This window comes from Danio aesculapii, chromosome 7 (assembly GCF_903798145.1).
Source record: "Danio aesculapii chromosome 7, fDanAes4.1, whole genome shotgun sequence".
NCBI classification, from domain to species: Eukaryota; Metazoa; Chordata; class Actinopteri; order Cypriniformes; family Danionidae; genus Danio; species Danio aesculapii.
The window spans coordinates 24,727,844-24,749,773 of record NC_079441.1 but is presented as its reverse complement, the minus strand read 5'-3'; the positions used below and the strand labels follow the sequence as shown (position 1 = coordinate 24,749,773).

General features: G+C 38.5%; 1 protein-coding gene across 3 annotated transcripts in view; it reads right to left on the bottom strand.

Annotated features, from left to right (window-relative positions):
• The window catches only part of zanl (zonadhesin, like), a 41,233-nt gene extending 24,263 nt beyond the window's left edge, over window positions 1-16,970 (bottom strand). The window contains exons 1-51 of one of the 3 annotated variants that reach the window (XM_056461392.1): window positions 16,877-16,970; window positions 16,201-16,226; window positions 14,685-14,828; window positions 14,263-14,528; window positions 13,968-14,052; window positions 13,726-13,878; window positions 13,465-13,629; window positions 13,277-13,377; window positions 13,064-13,142; window positions 12,247-12,969; window positions 11,971-12,164; window positions 11,738-11,882; window positions 11,401-11,645; window positions 11,145-11,293; window positions 10,932-11,060; window positions 10,713-10,851; window positions 10,487-10,628; window positions 10,197-10,393; window positions 9,940-10,078; window positions 9,727-9,843; window positions 9,446-9,570; window positions 9,148-9,293; window positions 8,831-8,974; window positions 8,624-8,731; window positions 8,296-8,465; window positions 7,868-8,070; window positions 7,592-7,733; window positions 7,152-7,345; window positions 6,919-7,063; window positions 6,301-6,545; window positions 6,012-6,160; window positions 5,799-5,927; window positions 5,580-5,718; window positions 5,354-5,495; window positions 5,032-5,228; window positions 4,776-4,914; window positions 4,483-4,599; window positions 4,162-4,286; window positions 3,713-3,858; window positions 3,380-3,523; window positions 3,173-3,280; window positions 2,845-3,014; window positions 2,222-2,424; window positions 1,945-2,086; window positions 1,521-1,714; window positions 1,289-1,433; window positions 952-1,196; window positions 702-850; window positions 489-617; window positions 270-408; window positions 44-185 (exon numbers count right to left, since the gene is read on the bottom strand). In XM_056461392.1, the coding sequence (XP_056317367.1) occupies window positions 44-185; window positions 270-408; window positions 489-617; window positions 702-850; window positions 952-1,196; window positions 1,289-1,433; window positions 1,521-1,714; window positions 1,945-2,086; window positions 2,222-2,424; window positions 2,845-3,014; window positions 3,173-3,280; window positions 3,380-3,523; window positions 3,713-3,858; window positions 4,162-4,286; window positions 4,483-4,599; window positions 4,776-4,914; window positions 5,032-5,228; window positions 5,354-5,495; window positions 5,580-5,718; window positions 5,799-5,927; window positions 6,012-6,160; window positions 6,301-6,545; window positions 6,919-7,063; window positions 7,152-7,345; window positions 7,592-7,733; window positions 7,868-8,070; window positions 8,296-8,465; window positions 8,624-8,731; window positions 8,831-8,974; window positions 9,148-9,293; window positions 9,446-9,570; window positions 9,727-9,843; window positions 9,940-10,078; window positions 10,197-10,393; window positions 10,487-10,628; window positions 10,713-10,851; window positions 10,932-11,060; window positions 11,145-11,293; window positions 11,401-11,645; window positions 11,738-11,882; window positions 11,971-12,164; window positions 12,247-12,969; window positions 13,064-13,142; window positions 13,277-13,377; window positions 13,465-13,629; window positions 13,726-13,878; window positions 13,968-14,052; window positions 14,263-14,528; window positions 14,685-14,828; window positions 16,201-16,226; window positions 16,877-16,950 (8,227 nt within the window). In that variant the 5' untranslated portion in view covers window positions 16,951-16,970. The remainder of the gene's footprint in view (window positions 1-43; window positions 186-269; window positions 409-488; window positions 618-701; window positions 851-951; window positions 1,197-1,288; window positions 1,434-1,520; window positions 1,715-1,944; window positions 2,087-2,221; window positions 2,425-2,844; window positions 3,015-3,172; window positions 3,281-3,379; window positions 3,524-3,712; window positions 3,859-4,161; window positions 4,287-4,482; window positions 4,600-4,775; window positions 4,915-5,031; window positions 5,229-5,353; window positions 5,496-5,579; window positions 5,719-5,798; window positions 5,928-6,011; window positions 6,161-6,300; window positions 6,546-6,918; window positions 7,064-7,151; window positions 7,346-7,591; window positions 7,734-7,867; window positions 8,071-8,295; window positions 8,466-8,623; window positions 8,732-8,830; window positions 8,975-9,147; window positions 9,294-9,445; window positions 9,571-9,726; window positions 9,844-9,939; window positions 10,079-10,196; window positions 10,394-10,486; window positions 10,629-10,712; window positions 10,852-10,931; window positions 11,061-11,144; window positions 11,294-11,400; window positions 11,646-11,737; window positions 11,883-11,970; window positions 12,165-12,246; window positions 12,970-13,063; window positions 13,143-13,276; window positions 13,378-13,464; window positions 13,630-13,725; window positions 13,879-13,967; window positions 14,053-14,262; window positions 14,529-14,684; window positions 14,829-16,200; window positions 16,227-16,876) is intronic. The other 2 variants (XM_056461394.1, XM_056461393.1) reach the window with 2 other exon arrangements.
• Between the last annotated feature and the right edge of the window lie 4,960 nt (window positions 16,971-21,930).

Here is a 21,930-nt window from a genome sequence, read left to right as displayed (position 1 = left end):
TTTTGATTGAGTTTATAGTTGAATATGTACTTATTAGACTTACGACAGAAGGTGCTGTTTCTCCAGGGTCCAATTGTGACGCCGCGGTCCTGACATTCATTGACGTACGACTCTATTGCTTCACACAATGCTGAATGAGCTCCATCCAGTTCACACACGTCAAACAAACAGTTTTGGAAGTAACCCTGTACACACATGGGATTATGATCTGTATGTATCTGCTGTACAGTTAAAGTCATGAATTAAAACAAATGAACTTCTTGTCTTACATTAGGGTTGACTTTTGGATGGCAAACAGCAAATGGTCCTTTGTTGTCCAATATGATGCCACAGTAAGCAGGACCTTCGTACAACTCCTGTTCAGCATCTGTACATCCTGGATTTGGGCCGACCTCTGGCTTGTTACAGCTGAAAGACAGAATTAAAGGTAAGTCATCTAGGAATAATAATTTTAGATGTAAATTTTATTTAGTTGAAGAGTGCCTTACTCAGGGTCTGTGTTCCAGCTGTGACCAAAGTCACTGGGACTTTGGACAAGTTCCCCAGTTGGGGTCTGGAAGTCATCCTGAGGGTCTCCATTATAGTCTCCACACAGTCCACAGAGTTTGTCCTCATAACTGTAGAATGATCACAAGCATAGAGACATTTAAAAGTGAATCAGTTCAGAAAAGTTCTAAGACATGTCTAAGAATCCTACTCACTCCTTGATAACTTTAATGTCCATATGGTGATTTCCATCGTAACGAACAGTTACTCCAAAGTTCAAGGCCACAGTGTAGTGCTTGCCAGACATAAAAATATCTACACCAGCAACAGGACTCAGAGGAATGTTGACATTGGTACCATTAACCTGAGAAAAGCAAACATAATTGTTTGTTTGAATGTGCCACTAAATCAGGTGCACAATTTATATCTATAATAAGACCATTGTCTACATGATAATATATTTACCTGCACCGTTCCTCCTTTCAGAATAGACACTTTCACTCCCAGTGCATGAACATGAACTGCTTTTACATAGCTGATATGAAGATTGTTGTAGCGATTCTCATTGTCTGTGTATACGGCGAAGTAAGGCACATCTGTGCTGTTACAGGGCTCAGCCATCAGGTAAGAACAATTTCCCATAAAGTCGTAGTTTCGCTTGTCAAAAGTGGTGTAATGGGGGTCACCAGAGGCGATGCAGGTAGAGGTTCCTATGAATGAAAAATACCTTTGTGTCAAATAATACATTTAAACTTGACTGTTAATATACTTTGTATTAAGAGTTAAAGGTTTTGTACAATACCTTTAGGATAGCAGCCGTGCACTCCACCAACCTCCCGACATTCTTCAGTCACAGGGTCACAGGTATTGTCCACACAGTCGAAAGTGTAGTTGCCGGCACAGCGACACAACTTTGAACAGCCGTTTCCAAATATGATCTCTCCAGGCTGAGAGTAAATCAAAGTAAAGTTTAGAAGTCTGAGTTCACAGAACTGGATTAAAGTGCGGCATCAAAAGAATGAGAACTCTTGTACCTCAAAGTAATTGTTGTCATCATCCAGACATCCACACTGCTCAATAGGAACACAACGCCGGCCACGGAAAACAAAGCCTGGTTTACAGAAGCAGCCGCTGATGCAGGAACCAGAGCAGTTGGTGGAAGGTTCTGCACAGCTAGGAATACAGGCTGGGCCGCACTCAATGTACTCTGAGTCTGGAGGGCAGTTCACTGTTGGAAGACATTAAATGTTGTTTATCTAAAAAAACACATTGGAACAGATGTCCAATTAATGTACTATGTTGATCAAGATAATGAGGGTCACCAAAGACATATATTTCAAATATCTGAAGAGAATGGTAAAAAATTAAATAATAAATTCCAGAAAGATTGTGCCACGACTGCTCAAAACTGTATCATGTATAAACTAATACACAACCAATACAAAATAAAATTGTTACCAATAGGTTTGCAGATATAGTCTCCATCTTGAAGTTGGCAGCTTTCATCAGGAAGACAGCTGGTGTCATAACACTTAATAGATCCTCCTTTCTCACAAGTGCACTTCTGCTTACAGCCCTCCAGTTGCCAGCTCTCGTTCACCTACACATCACCACATTGAAATGAATGTAGTTCATCATGGTTTCATTGTTTAAATCAAAGTTTGATCTCTTTCCATTTTAATCATTTCTTCTACAGGGCAAGAGGCTCAAGGGTCTGCCCCAGTGTTAAACTCACTGGATGGTAGGAGCCCGAAGAGTCCACACAGCCACAGTCTTTAACAGGAACACATTTGTTGCCACTGAGGATGAAGCCGGGGTCACATTCACATCCCTCTACACACTTTTCACTGCAGCCCGGTGGTCCATTGATACCCAGACAGGTCTCTGGGCAGGAGCTCACACACATGGAGTAGTGGCTATTTGGAGGACATACCAGAGCTGTAGGAAAAAATAATAAATATCATTATTTATACCAGAGCTGTAGAAAAAGTAATAAATAACATTAATGGGTGGTGAAACTAAGAATAAAGTGGGGACGCATTACGGAGCATATAGTTTTCAAGTCCCATGATCCCATCCCTTTGTGAAGACATTCCTGTCTTACCAACCCTGACCATTAAAGCCATAAAAGCCCCATGAATAATACAAATAATGACGTTAATCCTCACACAAATATAACTTTGTTAATTTAACCTCTCTGTTCCTTTCAATAATTTATATTGTACATTGGAGAGAGCTGAAAATGGTTTTGTCATTGGGAATGTGATTCCTGCTTGGATGCAGGTTGCCAGATTGTCCTGCTTTATTTATAAATGTTATACTTTGCTATGCAACGTTACACAGAAGAATTTGACTCACGGCAGAAGTCTGGCTCCCTCCACTGATGGACAGGTGCACCTGCGCTCAGGCAGGCGTCAGTGTAGGCCTGAAGCTGATCACAAAGAACCTGCTGCAACCCCTGATAACGGCACATATCAAACACACAGCTCTGGAAGAAAGGCAACGGGTTCACCACCTTGATACAGTCTCTGTGAGGAGCAAATGTAAGGGAAAGAGTTCAGTGATTAAGCAACTGTAAGTAGTTCTATAATGTTAGAATCAAACCTTGAAAACCAAGCTTATACGTTTTAGAAGGAGGAATTCAACATTATATATAATAAGTATTTGGAGATTTGGTATATCTAACCTAAATGGTCCATTTGTGTCGGTTATTTTCCCACAGTTCTCTGGTTTTGACACCTCACCCTCCAGCACAGGATCACAGGGTGGTTGAGGTCCAGGGTCAGGCTTGCACCTAAAAGCACAACACTGTCATCAAACATATGAAGCCAACCTAATCCTCAATCCTCAGTCTCTACTGTTGATGAAATTAAGAAAAGTAAAAGATACTGACGTTGCATCCTCATCGTCATCAGTTTGCCAGCTGTCACCAAACTGATTTGAGCTGTCAGTTTGGTTTCCATCTGGCTTAGTAAAGTCATTATTGGGATTTCCATCATAGTCACCACACAGTCCACACATCTGGTCGTAGTAGGAGCTGAAAAAAATCAATACGAATAGATCGTTGAGAAAGAGATTAATGTAAAGATTTTTTTCCAGCAATGATATTGGATTTTTTTAAAGACGCATAACCCTTAAAAGATATTGGTTTTGGAGTTTGCTGCCAAATACCTAAAAACAAAATCATGTCTATGTTTGGTGGAGGCCTTTTTCTGAGCTTCAATACCTGGGAACGGAGATCTTGGCATAATGGTTGCCATCCCACTGCACTTTTAGGCCGAAGGGAGTTGTAAGGATTACATATTGTCCAGCAAGAGACAGAGAAATGAGCGGAGATGGTGAGTGAGGCAGAGTCACCCTGAGTCCATTCACCTGTATGTGTGGAAAAGAGAAGTGATTAAAGGCTAATACAACCTCTGAAAAGAAGGAATGACTGTGCAATTTTGTTCTTTTGCTTAAAGGGGAACATTATTACTGGAAAACTGAAAATTATATAGGCAAAATGGGATTATGGGAATATTAAGAACAATCTGAAGAAATTATTTTTGAGAACATTTATACCTATTTCATGAGTCTTGGACATTAAAGTATATTTGATTGTTGGCTTTAAGTCTTAATTCTTTATCTCAAAATTACAGAATTAATTTAATGATTATAACTTCTGTGGATACTGACCAGTGTTGTTCTGTCTTTCATCAATGTCACAGTGATACCGTCAACAGTCACGTACAGTTTCCTCAGGTAAGAAACCCCAGAAGCTCCTCTCTCTTCATTCTTTCCCTCTATAGAAAACCAGGGGCCTGTAGACACAAAAGAGAGGCAAAAGTGCTGTTATTTTAAAGATCTGTAATTCTTTAAACTCTGTTTTAAGTGATGGTCTGATGTAGAGTGAATCAAGTAGAGTTTTTGTGTGACTCCTAACAACAGCCAATAACAAAGCACTGTAAACTCATTGTTAATTGCAGATCTTTCTATTTTTTCTGGGCATGTACTTACGGGTGTTGTTTTTGCAGGTGCGGGCAAGTGTGTAGGTGCAGGTGCCCATGTAACTGTAGTATTTGCCATCAAATGTGGTGTAATGAGGATCACCAGAGATGACACAGTCTTCAGATCCTGAAGGATTGAGAAATTACATTTTATAACATTTGTTATAGTATTTTCCCCAATAGTATATTGCGTAATAAATAATGAATTCTGTGTATAGTTAAAGTGTTTCTAAATCAAAATAAGTGTATGTGATGCTAAGACCTATTTGCAAGTAATTTTACTAAATGAAATAGAGCGCTTACCTAATGGGTAACAGCCAATTATGCCACCCTGTACATCACATTGTTCCATTGGTGAGCAGCTAGAAGTGTTACAAGTAAGGCCGGGGGGATCACACTTACAGTGTAGCTCACAGTCTTTAGTGTAGAACTCTTCACCTGGCTAAATCCATGCAGAGAGAAAACGCCATGTTAGTTTGATGACAAATACTTGTTCTGAGTGTAACAAACCATAGTTCAATACTATAACAAATTTGTTGTTTTATAAGTTTTTTTTCACCTTGTAATATTGTCCATTATAGCTGCAACCACATGTGTCTTCTTTTACACACTGGCCAGCACTGAGGATGTATCCCGGGTCACAAACACATCCTTCAGAACAAGGTCCAGTGCACTGACTTGGTGGAATTGGCGTACAGGAAGGCTGGCAAACAGGGGCACATGAATCATAGTGGCTGTTGGGTGGGCACTTCAGAGCTGAAGAAGAAGAATGTTTTTTAGTGGCACATAATTTTTAAAATGGTATGAGAGACAAAACAAGCTGTTTATTTCATTACTTTAAGTTTAAAGTTTACGGTTAAGACATCTTATTTCAGACTTACGACAGAAGGTGCTGTTTCTCCAGGGTCCAATTGTGACGCCGCGGTCCTGACATTCATTGACGTACGACTCTATTGCTTCACACAATGCTGAATGAGCTCCATCCAGTTCACACACGTCAAACAAACAATCTTGGAAGTAACCCTATATACACATGGGGTTATGATCTGTAAGTATCTGCTGTACAGTTAAAATTATGAACTAAAACAAATGAACTTCTTGTCTTACATTAGGGTTGACTTTTGGATGGCAAACAGCAAATGGTCCTTTGTTGTCCAATATGATGCCACAGTAAGCAGGACCTTCGTACAACTCCTGTTCAGCATCTGTACATCCTGGATTTGGGCCGACCTCTGGCTTGTTACAGCTGAAAAACAGAATTAAAGGCAAGTCATCTAGGAATAATAATTTTAGATGTAAATTTTATTTAGTTGAAGAGTGCCTTACTCAGGGTCTGTGTTCCAGCTGTGACCAAAGTCATTGGGGCTTTGGACCAGTTCCCCAGTTGGGGTCTGGAAGTCATCCTGAGGGTCTCCATTATAGTCTCCACACAGTCCACAGAGTTTGTCCTCATAACTGTAGAATGATCACAAGCATAGAGACATTTAAAAGTGAATCAGTTCATAAAAGTTCTAAGACATGTCTAAGAATCATACTCACTCCTTGATAACTTTAATGTCCATATGGTGATTTCCATCGTAACGAACAGTTACTCCAAAGTTCAAGGCCACAGTGTAGTGCTTGCCAGACATAAAAATATCTACACCTGTGACAGGACTCAGAGGAATGTTGACATTGGTACCATTAACCTGAGAAAAAATAGACAGTTACTCATTTGAATGTGCTACTAAATATGATGAGTACTCTACATGCATTGATATAACACTTCATATATAAAGAAGTTAATAATTCCCTAATAGTAACTACAAATTTTGTTGAATTCCTTTACCTGCACAGTTCCTCCTTTCAGAATAGACACTTTCACTCCCAGTGCATGAACATGAACTGCTTTTACATAGCTGATATGAAGATTGTTGTAGCGATTCTCATTGTCTGTGTATACGGCGAAGTAAGGCACATCTGTGCTGTTACAGGGCTCAGACATCAGGTAAGAACAATTTCCCATGAAGTCATAGTGCCGTTTGTCAAAAGTGGTGTAATGGGGGTCACCAGAGGCGATGCAGGTAGAGGTTCCTATGAATGAAAACATATTTTTGTGTAAATAATTTAAATTCCAACTAAAATATTGAATATAGATAATATAAAAATGCTTGTGTTTGCATATATATGGGCTACGATACAACTATAACAAATTTATTTGAAATATTCATATTTAATATTGAACCGACATTAATTCCATGTAGCTCAATGTTTGTCATAGCTTCTATATTACTGGTTTTGCCAGTGGACCAATATAGTTATAGGGTTATTTTCTGGCAAAAGCGAACTTGTGTAGCAGATGCACCAATGCTCTTGATTCTTATGCAGACATGCTAAATTTTGAGTATTGCTACCCTCACCTCTGTCAGATATAGTATTTGTAGATCATGGGAGTTTTGTACAATACCTTTAGGATAGCAGCCGTGCACTCCACCAACCTCCCGACATTCTTCAGTCACAGGGTCACAGGTATTGTCCACACAGTCGAAAGTGTAGTTGCCGGCACAGCGACACAACTTTGAACAGCCGTTTCCAAATATGATCTCTCCAGGCTGAGAGTAAATACAAAGTAAAGTTTAGAAGTCTGAGTTCACAGAACTGGATTAAAGTGCGGCATCAAAAGAATGAGAACTCTTGTACCTCAAAGTAATTGTTGTCATCATCCAGACATCCACACTGCTCAATAGGAACACAACGCCGGCCACGGAAAACAAAGCCTGGTTTACAGAAGCAGCCGCTGATGCAGGAACCAGAGCAGTTGGTGTAAGGTTCTGCACAGCTAGGAATACAGGCTGGGCCGCACTCAATGTACTCTGAGTCTGGAGGGCAGTTCACTGTTGGAAGACATGAATGCCTATGAATTTGTGTAATATATAATCAAACAAAATTCTGAGGCACAAAGATAGATAAATTCACATATCTGAAAGAAAATGTGGAATAGTTAAGTAATTTTACACACTCTGGAGTTGGTTTTGAATTAGTATTGTGTACTCTGTATGTCTATGATATGACAAGTAAACTATTTTCAAACTACTACACTGCATGGTCTCAAAACATGCATAACTAGTACTATAACCTACCACTTGGTTTGCAGATATAGTCTCCATCTTGAAGTTGGCAGCTTTCATCAGGAAGACAGCTGGTGTCATAACACTTAATCGATCCTCCTCCCTCACAAGTGCACTTCTGCTTACAGCCCTCCAGATACCAGCTCTCGTTCACCTACACATCACCACATTGAAATGAATGTAGTTCATCATGGTTTCATTGTTTAAACAAAAGTTTGACCTATACCATTTTAAAAATGTCTTCTACAGTGCAAGAGGCTCAAGGGTCTGCCCCAGTGTTAAACTCACTGGATGGTAGGATCCCGAAGAGTCCACACAGCCACAGTCTTTAACAGGAACACATTTGTTGCCACTGAGGATGAAGCCGGGGTCACATTCACATCCCTCTACACACTTTTCACTGCAGCCTGGTGGTCCATTGATACCCAGACAGGTCTCGGGGCAGGAGCTCACACATATGGAGTAGTGGCTATTTGGAGGACATACTAGAGCTGTAGGAAAAATGAGAGGAAATGCCATTAAATGATGGTGGAACTAAAATTAAGTTTAGCTTTGCTATTCTAACCTGTTCACTTCAGTTATTTACATTCCTAGCTTATGAAAGTTGAAAAGTGTTTTGTCATAAAGTAGACTTGCCACACATTACTAGTTTGTCATCTGTTTAAAACATTAAGCTCCATATGCAGTGTGACTCAATATAGGCAGGTTTGACTCACGGCAGAAGTCTGGCTCCCTCCACTGATGGACAGGTGCACCTGCGCTCAGGCAGGCGTCAGTGTAGGCCTGAAGCTGATCACAAAGAACCTGCTGCAATCCCTGATAACGGCACATATCAAAAACACAGCTCTGGAAGAAAGGCAACGGGTTCACCACCTTGATACAGTCTCTGTGAGGAGCAAATATAAGAGAAAGAGTTCAGTGAATAAGCATCTGTAAGTAATTCTATAATGTTAGACTCAAACCTTGAAAACCAAGCTTATACGTTTTAGAAGGAGGAATTCAACATTATATATAATAAGTATTTGGAGATTTGGTATATCTAACCTAAATGGTCCATTTGTGTCGGTTATTTTCCCACAGTTCTCTGGTTTTGACACCTCACCCTCCAGCACAGGATCACAGGGTGGTTGAGGTCCAGGGTCAGGCTTGCACCTAAAAGCACAACATTGCCAGATTATGAAGTCAACCTAATCTTCAATCAGTGCTCTGTCTTTACTGTTGATGAAATGAAGAAGAGTAAAAGATACTGACGTTGCGTCCTCATCTTCCTTAGTTTGCCAGCTGTCACCAAACAGTTTTGAGCTGTCGACTTGGGTGCCATCTGGCTTGGTAAAGTCATTATTGGGATTTCCATCATAGTCTCCACACAGTCCACACATCTGGTCATAGTAGGAGCTGAAAAGAAAAGAAAGAGATTAATGTAAAGAGATTCAATTCACCAGAGATGCTTTTTGAAGGATTTACTCAAGACATATAAATCTTAAAAATAATTGTGGGTCTTGGGTTTTTTGGCAAATGCTTCAGGTTATAGTGATGCATATAAGGGACTGTTTTCAAAGTTTCAGTACCTGGGAACGGAGATCTTGGCATAATGGTTGCCATCCCACTGCACTTTTAGGCCGAACGGAGTTGTAAGGATTACATATTGTCCAGCAAGAGACAGAGAAATGAGCGGAGATGGTGAGTGAGGCAGAGTCACCCTGAGTCCATTCACCTGTATGTGTGGAAAAGAGAAGTGATTAAAGACTAATACTACTTCTGATATGAAGGAAGGTCTGTGCAATTTTTATTTTTTATTTTTTTTTGCTTTAAAATTAGGATTTTATTGGTGACAATTGGTTAATAAGAGCTGCTGTGGATACTGACCAGAGTTCTCTGGTTTTTCATCATTGTCACAGTGATACCGTCAACAGTCACATACAGTTTCCTCAGGTAAGAAACCCCAGAGACTCCTCGCTCTTCATTTTTGCCCTCTATGGAGAACCATGGGCCTGTAGACCAGAGAGAGTTGTTTTTTTTAAAGGGAGATAATTATCTAATCTCTTAATCTTTAGAAGTTTATTTAAGTGAACAAACAACATAATAACCAAACTGCTTTAATTAGAAATTGTGATTTGTTTTATTTCTTTGTTTTGGCCATCACTTACCAGTGTTGTTTTTACAGGTGCGAGCCAGTGTGTATGTGCAAGTGCCCATGTAGCTGTAGAATTTGCCATCAAATGTGTTGTAATGAGGATCACCAGAGATGATACAGTCTTGAGATCCTGGTTAGAGAATAAGAGATAAAGATAAGAGTTAAAGTTGAAAATGGGCAATGTAATATTTTATATAATTTGTACCAAAAATATAAAAGTTCTCACCTAATGGGTAGCACCCAGTTATGCCACCCTGTACATCGCATTGTTCCATTGGTGGGCAGTCAGCAGCATTACAGGTAACAAATGGAGGATCACACTTACACAGCAGATCACAGTCTTTAGTGTAGAACTCTTCACCTGGCTAAATCCATGTAGAGAGGAAACACAATGTTAGTTTGATGACAAATATTAGTTCACTGACTAACAAACCATGTGACTAACCACACAACAAACCACTGACTAACATATGTTTTCTTTACCTTATAATAATGTCCATTATAGCTGCAACCACATGTGTTTTCTTTCACGCACTGGCCAGCACTGAGGATGTATCCCGGGTCACAAACACATCCTTCAGAACAAGGTCCAGTGCACTGACTTGGTGGAATTGGCTTACAGGAAGGCTGGCAAACTGGGGCGCATGATTCAAAATGGCTGTTGGGTGGGCATTTCAGAGCTGAAGAAGAAGAATACGTGATGATTTAGTGATTTCATTTTATGTAAACAATTTGTGAAATTAGAATATGTATGTTTATTATTTCAGACTTACGACAGAAGGTGCTGTTTCTCCAGGGTCCAATTGTGACGCCGCGGTCCTGACATTCATTGACGTACGACTCTATTGCTTCACACAATGCTGAATGAGCTCCATCCAGTTCACACACGTCAAACAAACAGTTTTGGAAGTAACCCTGTACACATATGGGATTATGATCTGTAAGAATCTGTTGCGTAGGTAAAGTCATGAACTAAAACAAATGAACTTCTTGTCTTACATTAGGGTTGACTTTTGGATGGCAAACAGCAAATGGTCCTTTGTTGTCCAATATGATGCCACAGTAAGCAGGACCTTCGTACAACTCCTGTTCAGCATCTGTACATCCTGGATTTGGGCCAACCTCTGGCTTGTTACAGCTGAAAGACAGAATTAAAGGCAAGTCATCTAGGAATAATAATTTTAGATGTAAATTTTATTTAGTTGAAGAGTGCCTTACTCAGGGTCTGTGTTCCAGCTGTGACCAAAGTCACTGGGGCTTTGGACCAGTTCCCCAGTTGGGGTCTGGAAGTCATCCTGAGGGTCTCCGTTGTAGTCTCCACACAGTCCACAGAGTTTGTCCTCATAACTGTAGAATGATCACAAGCATAGAGACATTTAAAAGTGAATCAGTTCAGAAAAGTTCAAAGACTTGTCTAAGAATCATACTCACTCCTTGATAACTTTAATGTCCATATGGTGATTTCCATCGTAACGAACAGTTACTCCAAAGTTCAAGGCCACAGTGTAGTGCTTACCAGACATAAAAATATCTACACCTGTGACAGGACTCAGAGGAATGTTGACATTGGTACCATTAACCTGAGAAAAAATAGACAGTTGCTCATTTGAATGTTCCACGCTTAATTGCTTATATTAAGTGAATAATTACTTAATAATAACACCACAAATTTGTTTTTTTCTTTTACCTGCACAGTTCCTCCTTTCAGAATAGACACTTTCACTCCCAGTGCATGAACATGAACTGCTTTTACATAGCTGATATGAAGATTGTTGTAGCGATTCTCATTGTCTGTGTATACGGCGAAGTAAGGCACATCTGTGCTGTTACAACGTTCAGACATCAGGTAAGAACAATTTCCCATAAAGTCGTAGTTTCGCTTGTCAAAAGTGGTGTAATGGGGGTCACCAGAGGCAATGCAGGTAGAGGTTCCTATGAATGAAAAATACCTTTGTGTCAAATAATACATTTAAACTTGACTGTTAATATACTTTATATTAAGAGTTAAAGGTTTTGTACAATACCTTTAGGATAGCAGCCGTGCACTCCACCAACCTCCCGACATTCTTCAGTCACAGGGTCACAGGTATTGTCCACACAGTCGAAAGTGTAGTTGCCGGCACAGCGACACAACTTTGAACAGCCGTTTCCAAATATGATCTCTCCAGGCTGAGAGTAAATACAAAGTAAAGTTTAGAAGTCTGAGTTCCCCGAACTGGATTAAAGTGCGGCATCAAAAGAATGAGAACTCTTGTACCTCAAAGTAATTGTTGTCATCATCCAGACATCCACACTGCTCAATAGGAACACAACGCCGGCCACGGAAAACAAAGCCTGGTTTACAGAAGCAGCCACTGATGCAAGAACCAGAGCAGTTGGTGGAAGGTTCTGCACAGCTAGGAATACAGGCTGGGCCGCACTCAATGTACTCTGAGTCTGGAGGGCAGTTCACTGTTGGAAGACATCAAGGACTGTTTATCTATACATGATATTATTTGAGAAACTTTTTCATGCAAAATAGTAACAAACTTACCTGGTGGTGTTGGCTTTGGAGTAGTTGGTTTAGGCGTGGTAGGTTTTGGAGTTGATGGACTCTGTGTTGTTGGTTTCGGTGTAGTTGGCTGGGGTGTAGATGGTTTTGGAGTTGATGGACTCTGTGTTGTTGGTTTAGGTGTAGTAGGCTGAGGTGTAGATGGTTTTGGAGTTGATGGACTCTGTGTTGTTGGTTTTGGTGTAGTTGGCTGGGGTGTAGATGGTTTCGGAGTTGATGGACTCTGTGTTGTTGGTTTCGGTGTAGTGGGCTGAGGTGTAGATGGTTTCGGAGTTGATGGACTCTGTGTTGTTGGTTTTGGTGTAGTGGGCTGGGGTGTAGATGGTTTTGGAGTTGATGGACTCTGTGTTGTTGGTTTCGGTGTAGTGGGCTGGGGTGTAGATGGTTTTGGAGTTGATGGACTTTGTGTTGTTGGTTTTGGTGTAGTGGCCTGGGGTGTAGATGGTTTTGGAGTTGATGGACTCTGTGTTGTTGGTTTCGGTGTAGTGGGCTGGGGTGTAGATGGTTTTGGAGTTGATGGACTTTGTGTTGTTGGTTTCGGTGTAGTGGGCTGGGGTGTAGATGGTTTTGGAGTTGATGGACTTTGTGTTGTTGGTTTTGGTGTAGTGGGCTGGGGGGTAGATGGCTTAGGAGTTGATGGACTCTGTGTTGTTGGTTTAGGTGTAGTGGGTTGTGGTGGGGATGGCTTAGGTGTTGTTGGGGTTACTAAAATAAAACATAAAACCAATCAATAAACCACTGCTTTCTTTTTGAATGATGTATTATATGACAACCAGTGCATCTAGATTTTGTGACTTACCTATACAAGTGGTTATGCAGACGCTATCAATTGCAATATCTGTCTGGTCTGTTTCACCATAAATGCCTACAATTACGAACTGAAATGAAACATGAATTACAGTGTGAACATGCAACTTGTTTACAACATTTATGAAAAATGTAAGTGCTTTATTATCTTTTTGGCCATTGTCAAAGCTCAAACATCATTTGCAAATAATAGAATATAACTGACCTGCACTGTACCAGGTGTACCAGTGTAGCGAACACTCGCGAGTTTCCAGCTTTGACCTTGGTTTCCTTTGAGGCTGAAAATTGGGACTCCAAGTGCCCCACCTAAAACATGAGATTGTCCTTTGAACTTACAGACTTTTAACCTCAACACCAAAGAACAACTATAAATCCAAGACCTGTGAATCTTACCAGCTGTAACTGCATGGACATTAAGCTCCATGTTGGCAGCACTGCCGTACATGTAATAATGGAAGTCCAACTGTAGGCAACTAGAGATTGATGTGGAAGGGCTCCAGAGCTGGGCAGATTCCCCTTCAATACTAAAGCTGGAGTCCATTAACAGGTACGACCCCACTGAAAACAGTTTGATAATATAGTGACTGTTAAGAATACTAAAAGCAGTACTAAAATCATTATCTAGATCAAAGGACGGTGATATGCTGGACTCACATCCTGGTTTGGAGAAGTCATCATCAGGACCAGTGCCCGGTGTATCAGTCGGTCCATTCCAGTGCTCCCAACCAAAGATTGCCTCATTAGGTACCTCATTTGTCCAGCCACAGAAGGAGTTACCCTCATCAAAATCACACCCAGCAGTACAGCCTGTATAAAAACAACTGCAACATTATATACAAAATCATTCTAATATGAATTGTGTATCTTTGTAATGCATTAAAGGTAGAATAAAGTACCAGCACAGGCTCCCTCGCTGATCACAATGTTATCCAGTGCAGTATCACAAGATGCAGACATCCCACGCATTGCTTGAAACACAATCTAGAAGCCAAAAAGGACATTAAAGCTGACTGCTGGAGTCACTAAGTTTTTTATGATCATGATCACAAACTTTTGAATCTGTGTCTGTCTGGGGTTTCAGGAACATTAAACATGATACTTTAACAGCTTTGAAGGCAGTGTACTCAAACATGAGTCATGACAGTATACAGTATGTATTCAATTTTTAAAAAGTTAAAGGTCTGCACTTACCTGAGCAGTCTGTCCAGCTGGTATGGGCATTGTGATGGAAGCACTAAGCCATGACGGGCTCTGTATACCAATTTTTTGCCACAGTGGTTCCTCAGAGCCAGGACGTTTGGCCAGCACAGTCAGAGTGTTAGTATGATCAGCACCATACATGAAGTAGACGAATTGTACACAGATCTCTGCAGGTCCATTTGTTATGGTTGGGCCGAGAAGGCGTACTTTCTGTCCATTTATAGTGTTGTCAGCCTCATGGTATATGTAAAACCCAGCTATGGGAGATAATTGTTTGGTTTACCAATCAATGAGAGAATGGAAAAGTAGAAAAAAACTTTCACATAGGTTACCTGAAACACATTATTCTGCGTGTCTTTGGACAGTGAATGAACATTTTGCATGTGATTTGTTGGATTGGCACTCATACTCACTTCCATCCGGATAGTCTCCATTAGGTCCAGTGCCTTGGGTTGGAGTTGGTCCAAAATGTCTTGTCCAGTCACCATTATCTGTTGCGTCTTGCTGGAAGTTGCAGAAAGGGTCGCCATTATCGTTGAAGTCGCAGGAGGCCAGCACTGTTTGAAAGACAGTTATTTCATGAGACATTTATGTTTTAGTTGTCTAACATTGATTATACTAAGAATTCTGATTTTACATTACATGATGATTGATTATAAAGCGTGTTTGGCATGCTGTCCTGGGAGAGAGCCCTGAACTCATAAGATCCTCGAGCCCGGGGCTCCCATTGTAAGAGGGGAGTTTGAGCTCAGGTAGGTCTCAAGAACTCCCCTGCTTATTATTTGGCTAATGGCAATTAGGAATTGCTGATTAAGAGCTCATCAATAGTGCCAATTTGGTTTGGTCAATTTACCTATTACACATGTTTTTGGACTGTGGGATGGGACCGGAGAACCTGCGAGAAACCCAGATGAGCACGGGGAGAACATGTAAACTCCTCACAGAAATGTCTACTGGCCAAGTAAGAATTTGAACTGATGACATTCTTGCTGTGAGGCAACAGTGCTAACCACTGGGCCATCATGCTGCCATGTCAAGGAAAGGAGGGAGGGGTAGGGTTGTAAGGGGGGATTCTTTAAGATGAAGATAACTAAGAAAAGAAACTCTGATTATTTATAATGAGTTAGGAATCATCCGTTTGGTGAATCCTGCATTGCTAATGCAGGACCAGCTGTGGTTTATCATAAGTAAATGATCCTCTCGAAATTAATTTATGAATAAACTTAAAAAGCAGTCTTAAAATGAATCAGAGTCAGAATGAGCTTTATTGGCTGTTATGTTCACATATACGAGGAATTTGTATTCGTGACAGAGTTTCTACAGTGCAACAGAATTAAAAATAGAAGTAGGTAGTGAATGCAAATGTATGTACAGGTATATTACTATATACAATGTAATATGTGCAGCTGTTATGTGCAAATTGGCATGTAAAATATGTTAAATAAGTGTATATGTTTTTTAAAAAAGAGGAACAAGTGGAGGAACAAAAGCTTCAAGTGGTATAATTATCCTGTGTTACATGCCATAATTGTTCTTTATGTTTATAATGTGTTAGTAATGGACATGGACCTTAGATATGCTTTATAGGGGCCTACTGTACTCCACCCATTTACAATCAGTTTCTATGTAATTTGGTAATCATATGTGTCCTTGCTTGATTGCATGCATGTGTGAACATTTTGTGCTGCACAAAGCTTTTTTTTTGCAACAGTTCAAAGTCTCTGCACAATATTCTTTAGTATAAATGGACTTTTTGGGCAGTTTTTAGGATAAGATAATAAGATAAATACAAGAATTATATTGTAGTCATTTATTTATATAAAAAAATTCTTGAATATTAAAAAAAGAACAACAAAAAATCAGAAAAATTTGCAATAATTTGAATTCCCTACATAGTCATTGTGCTTATAATATATTTTATTTACTTACCAGCATTTCTCTCTGTCACGTCATGTCTATAAAAACACACAAAAATACAAATTTAAAAACTTTTATTTGCTTGTAAAAGATTTGAATAGCTTCAAAATCATTCAAGAATTTCTTATCTCCAAAGACATAAAAGTGGAGTAATTCAATTACATGATAGCAGTCATCGCTGTGGCATTTATCGGCTGTTTCCATCATAATGATCAAATTATCATAGTGTAAGATCAAAGTTGCTTTTTTAAATTAGATGTTAAATGTTTAATTACATTTAAATAAAACGTGTACAGAAGGAACTACTATGCTTTGGCGAATTGTTAGAGTTGTGAATAGAATCGAGAAACGGCTAAACTGTTTTAACCTAAAATTTCCAAAATTTTCTAATGTAAGTCATTTTTAGAAACATACGGCTCTTCTTAAATTACACAAATTATTATTGTATTCAGTACTGGAAGAACCATATACTTGGTATAGATAGATTCATATTTATATTATGAATGCGTTTGCATATAATAGGAATTTGCATATTATAGAAGTAGAATGGAATAGAATATGTACATTCTTCAGCTAGTACATACAGTACATCAGATAATTGGCTGAGTTTGATTCTTAGTAGAAGATTGAAATCCACATTACTGTTCAACACAATGCCAAATTACTGATTAAATTATAAGCATCTCACCTGTTTTTGTTGTCTTCAATGGTAAAGCAACCTGTTATCCATATTAAAACTAATATTAACTCCAGACGTCCCATGTCTGGATTAATGGATGATGTTAGGTTGACTAAGACATAGGTGAGAACGCTTCATGAGTTTATAAAGGGTCGGTTGCGTGGTCAGTTAGGCTGGGCATGTGGAGGTGTGTATCAGTTTTTATCACTTTCATGAATATTATTTTACATGGCTTATTGCAAAACCAGTTTTAGTGAATCAGTAACTGTTTGTGATAGGACCAGGGTGTGTTCCCCGTGTTAGAACTTATGGGCGGGAACATTTATCAGAAGATGCAGTGGAGTTCAGCACATACAGTGCATAGACCTTTGATTTCAACTCTCAGAACAGGAATCCCCCATGTGTTTTATCACCGTTTTGTACAGTCAGTATTTAAATATTCTTGACAACACTAGTAGTTCATTGCTGACATCATTAAGCATCATTCATGAAATAGTAATTGGAGTAATGTATAGATCTAAAATATTAACATGTGTAACAGGGGCCAGCTAGTGAAGTGTTGTGCAGGTAAACCTCGCTCCTCTGAACCTGTAAAGGTGCTCTAGCAACATATGCTGGAGGCCATGGTCTTTAGATTCCTTGTTAAAGCAAACGACTCCCATGCAGAAAGTCGTCGATTCAATCCCAGCTAGGAGCGGGCTGTGTGGTGTAGGAGCAGCGGAATTACATTAGTGCTGTGACCCTGATGGGAGAGTGTTTTAGGGGGTGAGTGTAACAGAGGCCAGCTAGTGAAGTGCTGTGCAGTTAAACCTCACTCCTCTAAATCAGAAAAGGTGCTCTAGCGACAGATGCTAGAGGCCATGGTCTTTAGCCTCCTGGTTAGAGCAACTGACTCCCTTGCGGAGAATCACCGGATCGATCCCAGCTCTGACTTTTTCCACATTTTTTTATGTTACAGACTTATTCCATGATGGATTAAATTAATTTATTTCCTCAAAATTCTACACACAATAGCCCATAATGACAATGTGAAAAAAGATTTTTTAAAATTATTTCAAATTTATTAAAAATAAAAAAACTGAAAAATCACATGTACATCAGTATTCACAGCCTTTGTTCAATACTTTGTTGATGCACCTTTGGCAGCAATTACAGCCTCAAGTCTTTTTGAATATGATGCCACAAGCTTGGCACACCTGTCTTTGGGAATTTTTGGCCATTCCTCTTTGCAGTACCTCTCAAGCTCTATCAGGTCGGATGGGAAGTGACATTTTCGGATCTCTCCAGAGATGTTCAATAGGATTTAGCTCTGGGCTCTGGCTGGGCCACTCAAGGACATTCACTGATATTTTGATGGTGTGCTTTGGGTCATTGTCCTGCTTGGGTCATTGTCGCCCCAGTCTGAGGTTTTGATTCAGGATGTCTCTGTACATTGCTGCATTCATCTTTCCCTCTATCCTGACTTGTCTTCCAGTTCCTGTTGCTGAAAAACATGCACAGGTAGTCCTTCTGTAAAGTTCTCCTCTCTCCACAGAAAAAATGTGGAGCACTATGAGTACATTCCGGATACACTGTGTGTGTGTGTGTGTGTGTGTATATATATATATATATATATATATATATATATATATATATATATATATATATATATACTACAACTTGATTTTCTTTCTCTGAAATTATTTGAAAGTTTGTTTCCTTGTCTGTGTTTTGGATCATTGTCCTACTGAAATGTCCACCCTAGATTCATTTTAATCATCCTGATAATGTAGATGTTGGACAGAAGCAGCTAATATTCATTTACAATGAAGATGAGCAGAGGGTTGCTAAAGAACTTCTAAGAGATTTCAGCTGCTGTCTGGGCGTTCACTGCGATTCTAGGTGTAGAAAGTCTCTTAGTAGTTCTGAAATCTCTTAGTAGTTCTTCAGCAATCCTCTGCCCTTTGTCATTGTAAATGAATATTAGCTGCTTCAGTCCAACATCTACATTATCAGGATGATAAAGATGAAACCAGGGTGGACATTTCAGCAGGACAATGATCCAAAACACAGACAAGGAAACTCTCAAATGGTTTCAGAAAATGTAAAGCAAGCTGTAGAATGGCCCAGCCAATTACCTGACTTAAATCCAATAGAAAATACAAAATAAAGATCAGATTTGAAAGATGAGACCCACAGAACCTTCAACAATTTTACACTCTGTGAAAAAAATGACACTTGAACAATGGATGTGACTTCATTCTCTATATGAGAGGCATCTTTACGCTGCCATTACAAAAAAGCCTAAAGTATTAAATACATTTCAGTGGTTCAGAACTTTCTTCTTGTGTCGTTTCATTAGTTTTCACATAACTAATTTTGTTTTGTTTTTGTTTTATGTTTGTATTGTTTGGGTTTTTACCACAATCTGGTTTAATTCCATGTCAACAGCTTCTTTACAAATATTATTCCCAGAAAAAAATGATGTGTTCAATACTTATTTTCCCCACTGTAAGTAGTAGCATTTTATAAGTACTACGGTATTAGAATAAGTAGCTAATAAGTAAGTTCTTGTATTAGTATCTCAAAAATAAGTACTAACAAACAAAATGAAAATTGATGCTGGTATGTTTTATAATAAATGTTAGAATCAAAATCAGATCCATTCAGTTTCAGGTATTCAGATTTATTCAGGCATTTATTTATTCAGATTTATTATATCAACTAACAAAAGCTACATTTTCAACTTAGATAATGACTCTTATCTTGGGCATTACTCCTGGTGCTAAATTAATGTTAATCTGTGGGAATCACACTTATGTTGCTGAGATTCCACCCTGTTCTCTGATAACATGTGTATGTTTATGATGCCTGTAAAAAGAGGCGCCCTGAAAACAATGATCTGGATCAGGTCCAGCTGATCAATGTGAGCCACTAAGTATGAAGAAAGAGGAAAATTAAGTTAAATTTACCATAAAAGATCACCCTTTTCTTCACATACTTCATTATCGCAATCCATTTGTTGGAATGGCTCACCCAGATATCAGATACTAAAGAACTGTTGTGATTAGTACGCCATGAACAAACATCATAATGATTTGTATAATGTTTAACAAATCTGACTGTGCATACTGATCCGCATTACATAATGTGTCTTAATGACTTTATTGTAAAGTTTACTGAATCGCCCGTACATACTGGAGCCTTCAGTTAAAAAGTATAGTTCGTCTTTTTCAACAGTTAAATATAGAAATGCGTGCTTGAAGAAACTGGAATTAATAAGGGGATTTAGTTTGGCTTAAGGATGTTTGTTCTTCCCAAGTTTCATAATGGAAAATATTTTGCAATTGAAACCTTTGCATCTGTTTGCTTAGCGATGCATCATTTTAACCCAAATGTCTTAGAAATTAACGCATTTACAGTCATACAAGGAAGGGTATTTGGAAAAAAACATTTATTACGTTGTGATTTGACTGACATTGTGTAACATTTACCATGAAACAGTTTTTACAGCATTTTTAAAGCGATAGTTCACTCGAAAAATTTAATTTGTCATTATTTACTCACCCTTTACTGATTTTCTTTCTTATATTATTATATATTTCATGAATATAAATATGAAATATCTAATAATAATTGCTGTTCATATAAGACTGTACTGAATTTCAATTTCATTATGACATGTTTATATTCAAAGCTTCTGTTAAGATTTTTGAATAAAGCTTAAGTCGTCATATTTTTATGGTTTTATAATTCATTATCCTAAAAATATGATTTTTTTTGTTTATAATATAGTCTATAGAGTTACTAGACTGTCCCTGAATGTGTGAACCTCAATTTATCTGGCAACCGGGAGAGTTAAAAAAATGTCAAATGTAAAATTTTAATTAAATATTCAGCAGTTCACTTCTAGATTAAGTATATTTTTATTTCCCAGCATAGAAGTCAATAATGCGTGAAGGACCAAATAAACAAATAATAATAATAATTTTATATATATATCTCTTCTTATACAAGATACTTTGAAAAATAGTTGTAGCTGACACCCATTGACTTCCATAGTAATTTTTCTCCTACTTTCCTACCTGTCAGCAACCAACATTCTTCAAAAAATCTTCTTTTGTGTTCAACAGAAGAAGAAAATTCATAAAGTTTTTAAACCACCTGAGCAAGATAATGAGGTTATTTTCATTGTTGGGTGAACTATAGCTTTAATCTTCTGGATTATTGTTAATTTATAAATTGGAAATTGATGGTTATTGTGCACTGTCTGCAGTAAATGTAATGGCTGCTGAACAATCGGATTTGTGTTTTTATAACAGATTATTGCAGCCTTAATGGGCATTGCAAACATTTAATATCACTTTTAAGTTCCTGTTGGCCTGTGTATGTAAAAGCTAACATTAATCAAGATATTACATGCTTAAAAAGAGCGTAACGCTATTTAATAACTGCAATTCCCACTATTAACTACTGGCTTATTACCTGCTTGCTATTAAAATATTGTCGGTTTTTAAAGTATGATCTTGTTCTACATCCCTAATCTTACCCAGTATCTAAACACAACTACTGCTTTACTAACTATTAATAAGCAGTGAATTAGTAGTTTATTGAGCTAAAAGTCTTAATTAGTTAATAGTTAATGATTTGTTAATACCAAGAATTGTACCTTAAAATAAAGTGTGACCGAAAAGGGTTGTAATATGAAGGATTTGGGTTTATAATATTACTGTAGATAATTCACATTTTGAAACCATCCCTCAGATTCTTTGACCATGCAGATAGACATCTTTACCTGTTACTTTATATTGATACATTCGATCCTTACATGTGCAGTGTGTGCTGTAAAGAACATTTTATTTTTATTGCCTATAACATAAGTTGCTTGATCCTAGGAAACTACAGCGATAAGCGAGTTTAAACCTTTGTCCCATGGTACAGTATATTGTGGTAGATTGTCGTCTTCTGAGTCATGACTGCACCAAAGCCTTTTCACTGTTGCTATTGATCAACACATGATTTAATCATGACCTTTACACACAATACGTCTTCATATTCCGACTCATACTGTATAAACACAGACA